Source organism: Carcharhinus amblyrhynchos, chromosome 14, assembly GCF_965287045.1.
Source record: "Carcharhinus amblyrhynchos chromosome 14, sCarAmb.v2.hapA, whole genome shotgun sequence".
NCBI classification, from domain to species: Eukaryota; Metazoa; Chordata; class Chondrichthyes; order Carcharhiniformes; family Carcharhinidae; genus Carcharhinus; species Carcharhinus amblyrhynchos.
Window position 1 is genome coordinate 12,738,435 of NC_137337.1, and position 13,083 is coordinate 12,751,517.

Genomic DNA, 13,083 nt, shown 5'->3' on the forward strand with positions numbered 1-13,083 from the left:
CATTTCTGGTGCCTGACAATATTGCTGCCTCAATCAACTATACTGATTAATTGGTCAATCTTCCCATGTTGTTGCAGTTTTGCATTGAAAGGTCTATCAGTTTGATTACATGCAAAGCTCATTGAGACATTTTTAAGCAATGTGAAGAAGTTCGGCATAACTACAGATCTTCTTTATCCCCCCCAAAAATAGATGCAGCTTTTGGGCCCTACATTACTCACAAAAATCTGATTAAAATTAAGATTTCAGCAAATCCAGACTTTACACACTCCTATTAATCTATGACATATTTTAAAATTTACACTTGTTTTGCATGCATTTGCCCACAAACTTCCTTGTCATAGTTGTGTCATGCTTTCATGTTCTTATAAATTTCAACAGCCACATTTGCAATGGAAACTTCCTACTTAAAACTATACATGTAATAATTATATCCTTCCACCAATAATTGTGCCTATAGTATATACATAAGTTTTTTTAGCCTTACTGCAAAGCTAAGTGCTCCAACAAATTTTTCTTCATTGCAATCAATTTTGCTACTAATTAGTATTAAGTCACGGTATTAAAATAAATGGAAATGTTACTGGGTCAGTGAGATCTGGTCCAGTTATCCACTGCCCTTTAACTCTACTTCAGTTTAAGATTACAATTAGAGTGAATATCCTCCGTGCAGTGAGACAGACTACTCAGTGTTAAATATTTATTAAAATTTTCAATACTTTTGAATTGGAGATATTTAAATTCCAGTTACTTACATGCACTCTAAAGGTCATGATACGGCCAACTTCCTGAGGGTCCTTCCAATCCCAGGTGACTAAGCATGACCTTGGATCCAGGTAGTTCCCACGGACATAGTCGTAAATAGTGCGGTTCCCTCGCCTACCTCTATTGTCATTTTGAAGAAAGCTGATGACCCGTGCCAACAGCTCATAAAGAAACTTAGCAGTATAGAAGAACGCAATGATGGAAACTGCGACTCCACCTATACATGGATAGACAAATATTCCTGAGCGAACATTTTTTTCTAATTATCAAAATGGAAACACACATCACAAAAAGACAAAATTCTTAGTGGTTCAGCTAACAGAAATTAGATGCAAAAACATACAACAATGATCCCAGGCACAGCACTCCAAGACAGGGTAAATTGTGCTTGCTAGCAGGGATTGGTGTGACCAGTGAACTATATCAAATCTGACTCACAAATCATTCCCACAGGCCTCAGCAGGCTTACTGAATTTCTATTGAGAGAGTGAGTGTGCGTGTGTGTGCACGAGAGAGACAGACCAGAATTTTCTGGCCCCTCACAGCCACAGGTTCTCCATCCCACCAAAGTCAATGGACATTTGAATGGCTTGCCACATTCGCTGCGGGGGAACCCACTGCAGCAGGGCCAGGAAATCCTGGCCACGTGCAAGAGATTTTCTTTATAAAGCAGTCTTCCCCTCAAAGAGATCAGTCACTGAGCGTTAAACCAGGGATTTAATTGTACTCACCAACAACGATAAACATCAGGTCTCTCTTTACCGTGAGAAGTGTGACACTTGAGGCGAAAACCACTGCTCCCACTAAAGGAGAGAGTTTAAATTAATAATAAACAAACTCCACCCAAATTGGGGAACAAGAAAAACAGAAATGCTTTTTTTTTTTAAATGGTTGAATTTTCACATACCCACAGACCACTTCTTAACTCTGCGCCTTTGGACTAAGTTGCGAACAAGATTTAGCTTGTGCTCCCACGCCAGGTGCACCCTTGAAATCTCAAGAATCTTCCTGCCAAATTTGTGGTAGTCACCGTAGAAGTAGCCCCAGGCTCTGAGTGCTATCTGTGACTTGCTGTCAAACTGAATCAAATCAGTGAGGGTGTTGCAGCCCAATGATTTTAGCCTGTATGGAGGCAAGGAATCAGAAAGCTGATATTGATACTCAAGTCTAAAACATACTGTCTTACATTTGGGGTGCATTAGGAAAGAAACAATTCAAAAAGGTCTAGTGAGAATAAAAAATATATGCAACCCAATCCCATCTTTAAAAAGCAAATACATTTATTTGAATGTTTAGGAAACAATAAGGTTGGTACATGGTAGGGACACGTGCATTCTATATGTTTGCACTTTTAGGGGATATTTGCCATGGCCCAAATTTGAAAGGAAGAAAGAGAATCAATAACATAAATGTAGTAAGGATATATTAATATGAAAACTAACAAAAGAGAACCAGAAGGTAAACTAAGGAAATCCATGAGCTCAGCCAACTTTAAAAACGACTTTTTTTGACTTTAAGTCATTAATAAACTACCTACGAAAGATGGTGCTCTGCTAAATGACTCAAAAGGCAAATGGGTCAAATTTGGTTTCATTGGAGTAAATATGAAATTAGAGCAAGAACAGGTCAAAAACAGACACTAAAATAAATATAAAAACTACCAGAGGCAGTCCAATCAGCATCAGTGAAGAAAACAGGCTCATCAACTTCTGTGAAAAAAATGAATAAAATGAAGTTCGAAAGCTTTCAAATTAATGTCAGGGTGTGGCTGATAATAGGATGCGTTTGTCAGTGTTTATGACAGGATGAGAGAAGGCACTGAGGGAGGAGAAGAGCACATTTCTGATTGGGGTAAAAATCTTAATATTGTTATTGTTAAAGCAATAAACAGATTTTGGCCTTTTTGTGAATGGACAAATCAAATACATTGCCCGTTTCATTTCACACCTGATATACAGATGGCGTTTCAATTTTTAAACATTCCTATGGATATGCCTCTTGCTAAGTTATTACTTATTCATAGTTTTTGCTCTGTAGCTCTCCTTTCCATTGCCAAAGATGACTGTTATCACTAACTGTATTTTGAAACGTACTCTCCGCATTTATTCGTCTGTTTGCTGTTTCCTCTCGTTTTCTGATGCTAATAAAATGCTTGTTCATTTTTCATATTTCTCTTCTAAAGATGAACATAGCCCACCATGGACATGTCTCTACTCTCCATAGACGTGGACTCACCTGTGCGATTCCAATTTCTGCTTTTGTTTCAGATTTCTCATATTTGTAGTTGTTTGCTGTCCACTTTGGTAGGAATAATGGTAGGAAGGATTATTACTTACGTGGCGAAAAACTGCAGCAGGCGACGGTGCAGAGGGACCTCGGGGTCCTTGTGCATGAGTTGCAAAAACCCAGCCTGCAGGTGCAGCAGGTGGTCAGGAAGGCAAATGGGATGCTGGCCTTCATAGCGAGGGGGATTGAATATAAAAGTAGGGAGGTCTTGCTGCGGCTGTATAGGGCATTGGTGAGGCCGCAGCTGGAGTACTGTGTGCAGTTTTGGGCGCTGTACTTACGCAAGGATCTTTTGGCCTTGGAGGGAGTGCAGAGGAGGTTTACTAGGCTGATGCCGGAGTTGAGGGGGTTGAGCTATGAGGAGAGGCTGAATAAACTAGGCTTGTACTCGTTAGAGTTTAGAAGAATGAGGGGAGATCTCATTGAGACATATAAGATGATGAATGGGATGGATAGGATAGAGGCGGAGAGACTCTTCCCGCTCAGAAAGGACAGTAGGACTAGGGGGCACAGCCTCAAGATAAAGGGGGGGCGGTTTAGAATGGAGTTGAGGAAGAACTTCTTCACTCAAAGGGTGGTGAATCTCTGGAATTCTCTGCCCGTTGAAGTGGTGGAGGCTACCTCGCTAAATATTTTTAAGACGCGGGTTGATGGGTTTTTGATAAGAGAGGGGATTAAGGGTTATGGGGAGAGGGCGGGAATGTGGAACTGAGCCACGACAGATCAGCCATGATCTTATTGAATGGCGGGGCAGGCTCGAAGGGCTAGATGGCCTACTCCTGCTCCTATTTCTTATGTTCTTATGTACTCCTGTTCTGAAACAGGATCTAACAAATAGATCCTTTTTCCCTCACGCCTTTCCCAGCAACTTCTCACCAGACTCCAGAGCCCTCTTTTAAGTCAAGTGCTTTACCCATTGAATAACTCATTGATCTCTATCAAGTCAAATGCAACTAAGAAATCCTTCTAATAAATTGAGGAGGAAACTACAGAAATCCTGTTCAATAGGCAATCTCTCTTATCCTATACCTCTGACAGCTCTCTTAATTAATTTTTGCCACCCTAAATCACTACCACTATCACAGAAGGCTCCTGGGCTTTCCCCTTTTATTCTTCAGGCTTCAGTCACAAGCCTGTTCATGCATCTTTTCAGAGTTGAAACCAAGACTCATTACATAGTGTCATAATCCATAATATTTCCCAGGACTTCAAAACCACAGAATTCATTTTCTCTCAACCTTTTCTTGTTCCTATGAATCTTTACACTTTTAAAGCCTGAATCTGGTAACATGCAGTCGCTAGTTCTTGATTTTTCAAACTCATTTTCTCTCCTACTGTTGTCAGCCTTAACAATGGACCAGGGAAGGGTGTATGGTTTTCTTTCAAATTAAGTAGAACAGAGATTAGTAATACTGTTTCAGATATTTGCCTTCAGTGGCCATTAAGGCAAATGGCTTCTAATATTCTTACATTTTCCACACGTTGAATGTGCAATCTGGGAATACTAATTGGATGGATAGCAGGAAACGGAAGCCTCTTATTAAATGGTAACAGCTTTAATTGGACATTGGTGACCAGTGGAGCTCTCAGTGATCAGAATTCAGCTTCCTTTTTTCCTTAAAGCTAAAAAGTTTCAAGCACTTTGACAAAATTTGAAGACACCAAGGTTGATTAAACAGCATATTCCAGTAAAAGGATCAAACACTCAGGTGGACAGATGTGTTGAAAATTTAGAATGATTTCTTATAGTAGCTGCAATTTTATAGATTAAAGCTGTACAGGTCTCATGATCAATCCCTCAGCCCATCTATTAGTAACGTAGTAAGGCTTTCAATGGGAGAAAAAAGTTGATCCATCTCTCTCACATATCTTCACTATTCCCTGTGCATTTCTAATATCCCAGAGTCTCATTTACCGAACCCCTCTAATGCCTTTCTGAAAGGTGGTTTCTTGTTTCACCACCCTTCTTCCAAACATACAACCTACATTACCTAGAAGGCCCAGTGCAGCAAATGGATGGAAACACAGACACCTGCATGTTTCCCTCCTGGTCACGCACCATTCTGACCTGGAACTTTCTCACTGCCTTTTATGGTGACTGAGTCAAGCATTGGAAACTCCCTGCATTATGCAGGTTGCACTGGTTCAAGGCAACAGCTAACCACTACCTTCTCAAGGGACAATAAGGGTTACCAATAAATGCTAGTCTTACAAGTGACATGAACAACCCTTTGAACAAAAAGGAAAACAAAAAATCTATGTACTTACTAGTCTTCTAATAGAAGTTCATCCTGCATTTATTTTCTTTTATCGTCTTTAATTTGTAAGTATGACCTGTTAGGCTTCTTGCACCTGCTACAAACTTTTAAACTGATAGCATTCCCCACCTCTGAATCACAACTTACTGGGTTCAACCGCCACTCCAAACAGCGCAGATGAGTGGAGACCTGAGCTCCAAGTTCTGGTGAGTATTAGTGACCCTCCCTCCTCATCATATGGGATTATGGAGGCTCATAAAACCTTCCTGTATATAATAACTACCCTTTGTGTTTCAGCCTGACTGCAAATCATTGTATTACTTCACATTATTCTTCAATGGAAGCATATAACGATATGAAAACAAATACCTCCTTATTGCTGCATATGGCAGAAGTGCTTATTTTAATTCAGTCTGTGCAAATCTTTCAATTTTAAGCAGACTTCAAAATAGAGAACAGATATAACGTGGTCAATCTTTCATCACTCATCATTCCTATATTCAATCTTATAGCCCTTTTCTGCAATCACTCCAATAACTGAAACTCCTTTTGAAATAGGGAGACCAAAGCTGCCCACAGTGCTCAGATGTAGTCTCACAGCAGGACAAGTAATTTTAAATTGCCTCTTTTGTTAGTAAGTTTTACTCTTTGCTATGCACCCTACAATTTTCTTTGTATGTATATTTTTTTTTTAAAAATCAGTCTGAAAACATTGTACCAATGTTTTTAGTGACTAGTCCAGTAAAACCCCAAGATCTCTCCTGCTTGGGGTTCCCATTTAGCACATCAACATTTAACCTTTGTCTAACCTCATAAGCCCTCGATTAAAGTGCAACTGTCACATTTGATTCTTTTAGACACTAAAAGATAGAAAGGTAGAAGATCAGCCACAATCTAACAGCAGGGCTGGCTCGAGGGCAGTAGGGCCTTCTTCTCTCCTATTCCTTACATTCTGATAATCTTATTTCTCTGGCCACTTATTAAACTGGTCAAGAGCCCTTTCAATTTTTGCACACTGTTATTCATCACTTTTCACTTCAGCATCATCTGGAAACTTGGACGCAATTTTCTCCTTGTCTATTTATCAGCTAGCCATTTTACTATATTACCATAACCCCAATGGAATTGGAATGTAGAAAATTATTCTCAGCTTCTCTTCATACGAGCCTATAGTTGTCCATTGCAGTGATATGTGAGCTAATAAAGTTTCACTCTTGTACTACCTATCTCCAAATTGAGAGATTATTCTCCTCTAAAACCTGAATCAAGTCTCAGGATGAACATTTGATTCTTATTTTGTAGTGAACCATAGCACAAACATTAATTCTAACATGCTGTGGGACATTACAATTAAACCTCAAATTGTTCAACATTAAGTTGAGGACCCAGTCAGTTGGGGTCAATGGGGTACCTAGGTACCAAGGTTTCATGATTTTGATAATGCTACACAGACTATTTTATTCAATCCCAAGTCCACAAATATACAGGCACTGGTAGAAAAAAAGACTAAATTACCATTATCCTATCAAAACGTTTGAACTGATTACAGTAGTATTGTGGTGTGTTCTTGGCTGAATTAGATTTTTGGAAATTAAAAACAATTCTCTGAAACTCAACTTCTTGGTCTGGTACAGCACAGTTCAGAATCAGGTGAAGCTCTCTGTTTAGCTTATCTTACAGAGAAGGGATATTTAGTAGAGGTTAGCTGCAGAGTACACTGCACTGGTTGCATGCATTCCTATACAGTATCCAAATGTGTTTAAATTTTAACAGAAGAATACCCCCGGTGCAACAATATGACATCCATTTTGCGCATCAACCTTCCTTTAGGGTCGTAAACTGAAGTTGCTAAATCGGACTAAAAAAAAGGTAGCTTCTTACTGTGGCCCATGCTGTGGGCCTACTTTCTATTAGAAGATAAAATCACAAACGCTCCTTTATAAAACCATGGATTGTGTATAACTGCAATTACAGTGAATTCAAATCTACGTAAAGTTAAACAAAAAAGAAAATTCAATGGCTGGACTGGTGGATGCTGGATATAGGGTGGGTTTGAATCCAAAGCATGCCTGATACTCACAACATCTGCCTACCATGATCATGAGGAGTCTACTGGGTTCTCAGGCAGACTGCAAGATGATGTACCTCACAACCAAGGCACTTTTCGACTCTGGGAGATGGAGAGAAATAACATGACAATTATTGCCAAGCTTTGTGTGTCTCCGGCTGTCATAGGGCGATATATTTGATACCATTTATGGATAGGCACTTATCTGTGGACAGTCTAACCCTTCCCAGCTAAAGTAGGCAGCATTATATGCAAGACGAATGGAAATTCAGGGATTATTTTCTTTCAAAACATACACGTGAAAGTAATGCTCCAGACCCTGGCAGAAGAGCCACTCCTGTAAGGCTAACTCCTTCACCAGTCGGTGTTGGGCTGCTTCTATCTTCTGAAATGCACTGTCTTCCAAGGAATCTCTCTTCAGAAAGGGCAAAGTACTCAGCACTGCTATCTCCTCTAAGTTCTGCACATCTGCAAATAAAAAGACAAGGAATAAGATGACTTTGATCTTTAGCTCTCGGACTGATGCGATTACCAGCATTATAATAATGCTGTTGGACAAGCAACATTTGTATTGTGCAAAAAGATGACATTTATATAACACTTTTCATGAGCAGACATCTCAAAATGCTTTACAACCAATAAAGTACTTTTGGAAACATAGTCACTGTTACAATATAGAAAATGCAGCAGCGAATATGCACTCAGGAAACCCCCACAGAAAGCAAATGCTACAATGACTAGGTAATCTTTTTTTGTGCGATATCGATTGAATGATATATATTGGTCAGGGCATCACAGATGACTCCCTTGCTTCACTTTGGAATAGTGCCGTAAATGGGATCTTTAACGTGCATCCAAGAGGCAAATGGGGCCTCAGTTTATTGCTTTATCTATAATTATTCCCTCAGTACAGCATTGGAGTGCTGGCCTTGACAACTGTGCTCAAGTTACCACAATGGGACTTGAACCGGGAGAGAGCTACCAACTGAGTGATGGCTGACACAAGTGAAAAGTGACGTGAATGAAATAAAGGATAAAAATCTGATCTCCAGCCTGATTTTATAGCATTTTCTTTTAGTTTTTTTTTAAAACTCTACAGTAGCTTTACGCTCACGAATTCTATATTTTTACTTTAAGGGGAAGAGAATATCAAACAGTGGTGAACTTTTCAACTTTTTCAAAATGGCGCCCCAATCTCTGTGCAGCCAGGCTGGCTGGCATGTTTTACAGCATTAGTATTTTTAAATGCTAAGATCGGAGATTCCCACCTGACCAGCGGTGCTAATGCCAGTGGGAAACACTCCATTTGGGAGTGTTCCTACTGGTAGGAGCACTTAAGGTTGCAGTCAGGTGAATTGTGCACCAAATTTTCAGACCTGGACATCCTTAGTAAGCGTTTCCATACACTGAGGAAAAGAGAACTTCACCTTATTAGCTAAGGCACACTCACTTATCGACAAAAACCTGCTCAACTTTCCTATCCAGCCCATGGCCTATTTCAGTGGTCCCCTCCCACATTTCTCAGTACCTTTGTCTAAGAGTAGCTAATCCGGTGTTAAACGAGCAATCTTGGGTTACATATTCCCAAATATATTTCTTGACTGAGATAATGCCAGGACCTACAGCATTTTACCAGGAGTTAAGAATTTACTCACCGTGTTTCAGCCTCTCAATCTTCAATCCAAAATTTCTGATTTATTATTGTCACATACATTAACAGTAAAAAGTATTGTTTCTTGCATGCTATACAAAGCATACTATTCATAGAGAAGGAAATGAGAGAGTGCAGAATGTAGTGTTACAGTCATAGCTAGGGTGTAGAGAAAGATCAACTTAAATGCAAGGCAAGTCCATTAAAAGTCTGACAGCAGGAGGGGAAAGAGGCTGTTCGTGAGTCGGTTGGTATGTGACCTCAGACTTTTGCATCTTTTTCCCCAACAGAAGGAGAGATGGGGGGGGGGGGGGGAAGGAGGGGGGGGGAAAAGAGAGAGAGAGAGAGAGAGAGAGAGAGTGCATGGGATCCTTAATTATGCTGGCTACTTTGCTGAGGCAGCGGGAAGTGTAGACAGAGTCAATGGACGGGGGTGCTGGTCTGCGTGATGGATTAGGCTACATTCGTGACCTTTTGGAGTTCCTTGCGGTCTTGGGCAGAGCAGGAGCCATATCAAGCTGTGATTTTAATTTTAATTTCCTCTGTTCCGATTAAACATTACTGACATAACAGCACAGCAGAAAACAAAGAGTTGCGCGTTCAAATGCAATTAACTTAGCTCGATTTGATTCGCCTTAATTTGTCTTGTCTGTGGAAGTCTGCATAACTGCCAACTAAGGGATAAATGGCAATCCAGTCTAGAGTGTTTTTGTTTGGAAAAGGTCTGCACGACTCTTATGCAAACTTGCATAAACAGCACGCTTCTGAAATCTGTAATTTGGAGTTAACCCTCATCTGTTTTCAGTATTAGAGAAGCGAACAGACTTTAGATAGCCTCCATTTTCACACAGTAATCACACAGCACACCCGGCTCTAAACATCCTGCCAGTCAGTTTTGAAGAGTGAAACTATCTGTAACAGAAGCAGCTGAATATAACCAGTATATAAAAAAGATCCACAAACCTAAGGTGAACATGAGGATTAAGGGCTTTTTTTTTTCCAGGGATGAGAGGGACGGACTTTGGAATACAGGCAGTGCATAAGGCTTTCAAAAGCAAATTGCCAACAATACAGATTGATTGTGGATACCAGTCTAAATCAATGTTCTAAAATATATCACCAGCTCCCTCTCCTGTTAAGGAACAGGTAGTACCAGAAATTGAGAGAGAAATGACAGTTACTAAGTCCTGAATTCAAGTTGTGGTTGTGCTCCTGAAAAGAGGGATTTTAAGCAATTCAGATTTTCCCATCAAAACCAGTATTTTGTTTGTGTGTCTCCTTAATGACTTATCTGCTTATTCTGCTACCCATGATGTGGAGATTTTGGTGTTGGACTGGGGTAAACACAGTAAGAAGTCTCACAACACCAGGTTAAAGTCCAACAGGTTTATTTGTTAGCACAAGTTTTCTGAACATTGCCCTTTCATCAGGTGACTCACCTCATGCTGTGAAACTTCTGCTACCTTCAGGGATTTTTGGACACGCATTCAAATGCTTCCTCTGCTCATCTATGCTTTTCAGTATCCTACCACTTATTGTATATTCTAGGGTCTGGTTTGCTTTCCCATATTTCTAAAAAAGAGGTATTTGAGAGAGATAGTGAATCCCTTTGAGAATTACTTAAATTCTAGAATGGTCCCCATGGATTAGAGGATAGTTCAGGAAGAGAGAGCAAACACAAAGAACTGTTAAAAACTCAAACCAGGTAACTGCTTTGGACTCCATGACCGCAAGCTCCTGGTTGCTTGTCATTTTAATCCTCCACCTTGCTCTCTTGCTGAACTTTGTATCCATGGCCTGCCACAGTGTTCCATCTTTATCTCTTCATGTTGCCTTCAGATGATTTTATGTAACAATTCATTCCTCATTTGGATACAACCTTTGTTTCTTTACTATACCCATTATTCTTCTCATTGGCTGTTGTACCATTAAATCTTTTATTTATTCTCCCCTGGCCTCCACCCTATCACAGACCTTCTCCTTTCCCCTGCCATTCATCCATAAATACTGCACAATGTAAAGATATTTATGCAAGTGCAGCATCAATGAGGTGTTTTTTTTCCCCCCACCATGATTAACTAGGACTTCAGTTGCAGAGAAAATTGAACTCCAAAACACTAGTTAAAAGTCCTGCAATTGCAATCTGCTCACCACTTCACTCATCCAAACCCTATCCCTGTAACCCCAAGCACAGAGCATGGCCAATCGATCTAACCTAAACATCTTTGGATCCTAACCAAATCCATCTAATTCACTCCAGACTCGTAGCCTCCCTTCCACTTGGTGCCCTGTTCCTTCACTGTCGTCAACAGGTAACAAGAAGAATTGAGAGTGAGTCAGTGAACAAAAGTGGCCAAGGGTTCAGGAGTGAAGCACTGAGCAGGGTGGCAATAAGTGACACGCGAGATGGCAAGCCAAGCAGTGAGTGAAATGTGAAGTGGGGTGGCCAAACGAGCAGCCAGCATTCAATGGGCGCACAACAACAAAAACAACATCAGCAGCACCAACCATTTGCCTATTGGCCACAGTAGCTGCTGACTTCCTGTTCCAGGCACATATCTGATGACATCAACCACACTGACATCCTGTTCCTATGCAGTGACAGGAGAATATTGATATTTCTATTTCAAGGTTTCCGACCTGAAATGTTAACTCCATTCTCTCCACAAAATGCTGCCTGGCCTGCTGGGGTTTCTCTTTTTTCTCTTATTTATGAATTAACAGATTTTTTTCAGAATGGTATGGTAGTGGACTGCCACAAGAATCAGAGCTTGAACATCAGCTATTTAGAGTCATAGAGTCAAAGAGGTTTACAGCATGAAAACAGGCCCTTCAGCCCAATTTGTACATGCTGCCATTTTTTTAAAAACCCCTAAGCTAATCCCAATTGCCCACATTTGGTCCAAATCCCTCTATACCATCCATGTAACTATTTAAATGCTTTTAAAAAAAGATAAAATTGTACCCATCTCTACTACTACCTCTGGCAGCTTGTTCCAGAGGCTCACCACCCTCTGTGTGAAAAAATTGCTTCTCTGCACACTTTTGTATCTCTCCTCTCTCATCTTAAACTTATGCTCTCTAGTTTTAGACTCCCCTTCCTTTGGGAAAAGATATTGATTATCTAGCTGATCTGTGCCCCTCTTTATTTTATAGACCTATATAAGATCACCCCTCAGCCTCCTACACTCGAGGAAAAAGTCCCAGTCGATTCAGCCTCTCCTTATAACTCAATCCATCAAGTCCCAGTAGCATCCTAGTAAATCTTTTCTGCACTCTTTCTAATTTAATAATATCCTTTCTATTATAGAGTGACCAGAATTACACACAGTATTCCAAGTGTGGCCTTACCAATGTCTCGTACAACTTCAACAAGACGTCCCAACTCCTGTATTCGATGTCCTGACCGATGAAACCAAGCATGCCGAATGCTTTCTTTCTTCACCACTCTGTCCACCTGTGACTCCACTTTCAAGGATCAATGAACAAGTACCTCTAGATCTCTGTTCTGTAACTCTCCTCAACGTTCTACCATTAACTGAGTAAGTCCTGCCCTGGTTCAATCTACCAAAATGCAGCACCTCACATTTGTCTAAACTAAAATCCATCTGCCATTCGTCAGCCCACTGGCCCAATTGATCAAGATCCCGTTGCAATTGGAAATAACTTTCTTCACTGTCCACTATGCCAACAATCTTGGTGTCATCTGCAAACTCACTAACCATGCCACCTATATTCTCATCCAAATCATTAATATAAATGACAAATAACCGTGGGCCCAGCACCGATTCCCGAAGCACACCACTGGTCATTGGCCTCCATTTATAATCTTGATCAATGGCTTAGATGCAGGGACTGAATATAATATAGCCAAGGTTGCTGATACTACAAAGCTGGATGAAAAAGTAAACAAGGAAGACACAAATGGATACAGATTAGTTAAATGGTTGAGCAAGGAGGAGGCAGATGGAGTATAACGTGAGGAAGTGTGGATTAACCAGTTTAACACGCAGAATAAAAAAAGACTGGTTAGCCTTTATGGCACAGATGTTGCA

General features: G+C 40.4%; 1 protein-coding gene across 1 annotated transcript in view; it reads right to left on the reverse strand.

Annotated features, from left to right (window-relative positions):
- Window positions 1-13,083, reverse strand: part of arel1 (apoptosis resistant E3 ubiquitin protein ligase 1) — a 71,654-nt gene that overhangs the window by 44,262 nt on the left and 14,309 nt on the right. Inside the window, exons 3-6 of the mRNA XM_080202304.1 lie at window positions 7,674-7,845; window positions 1,673-1,887; window positions 1,497-1,568; window positions 756-982 (exon numbers count right to left, since the gene is read on the reverse strand). Coding sequence (XP_080058430.1) covers window positions 756-982; window positions 1,497-1,568; window positions 1,673-1,887; window positions 7,674-7,845 — 686 coding nt within the window. The remainder of the gene's footprint in view (window positions 1-755; window positions 983-1,496; window positions 1,569-1,672; window positions 1,888-7,673; window positions 7,846-13,083) is intronic.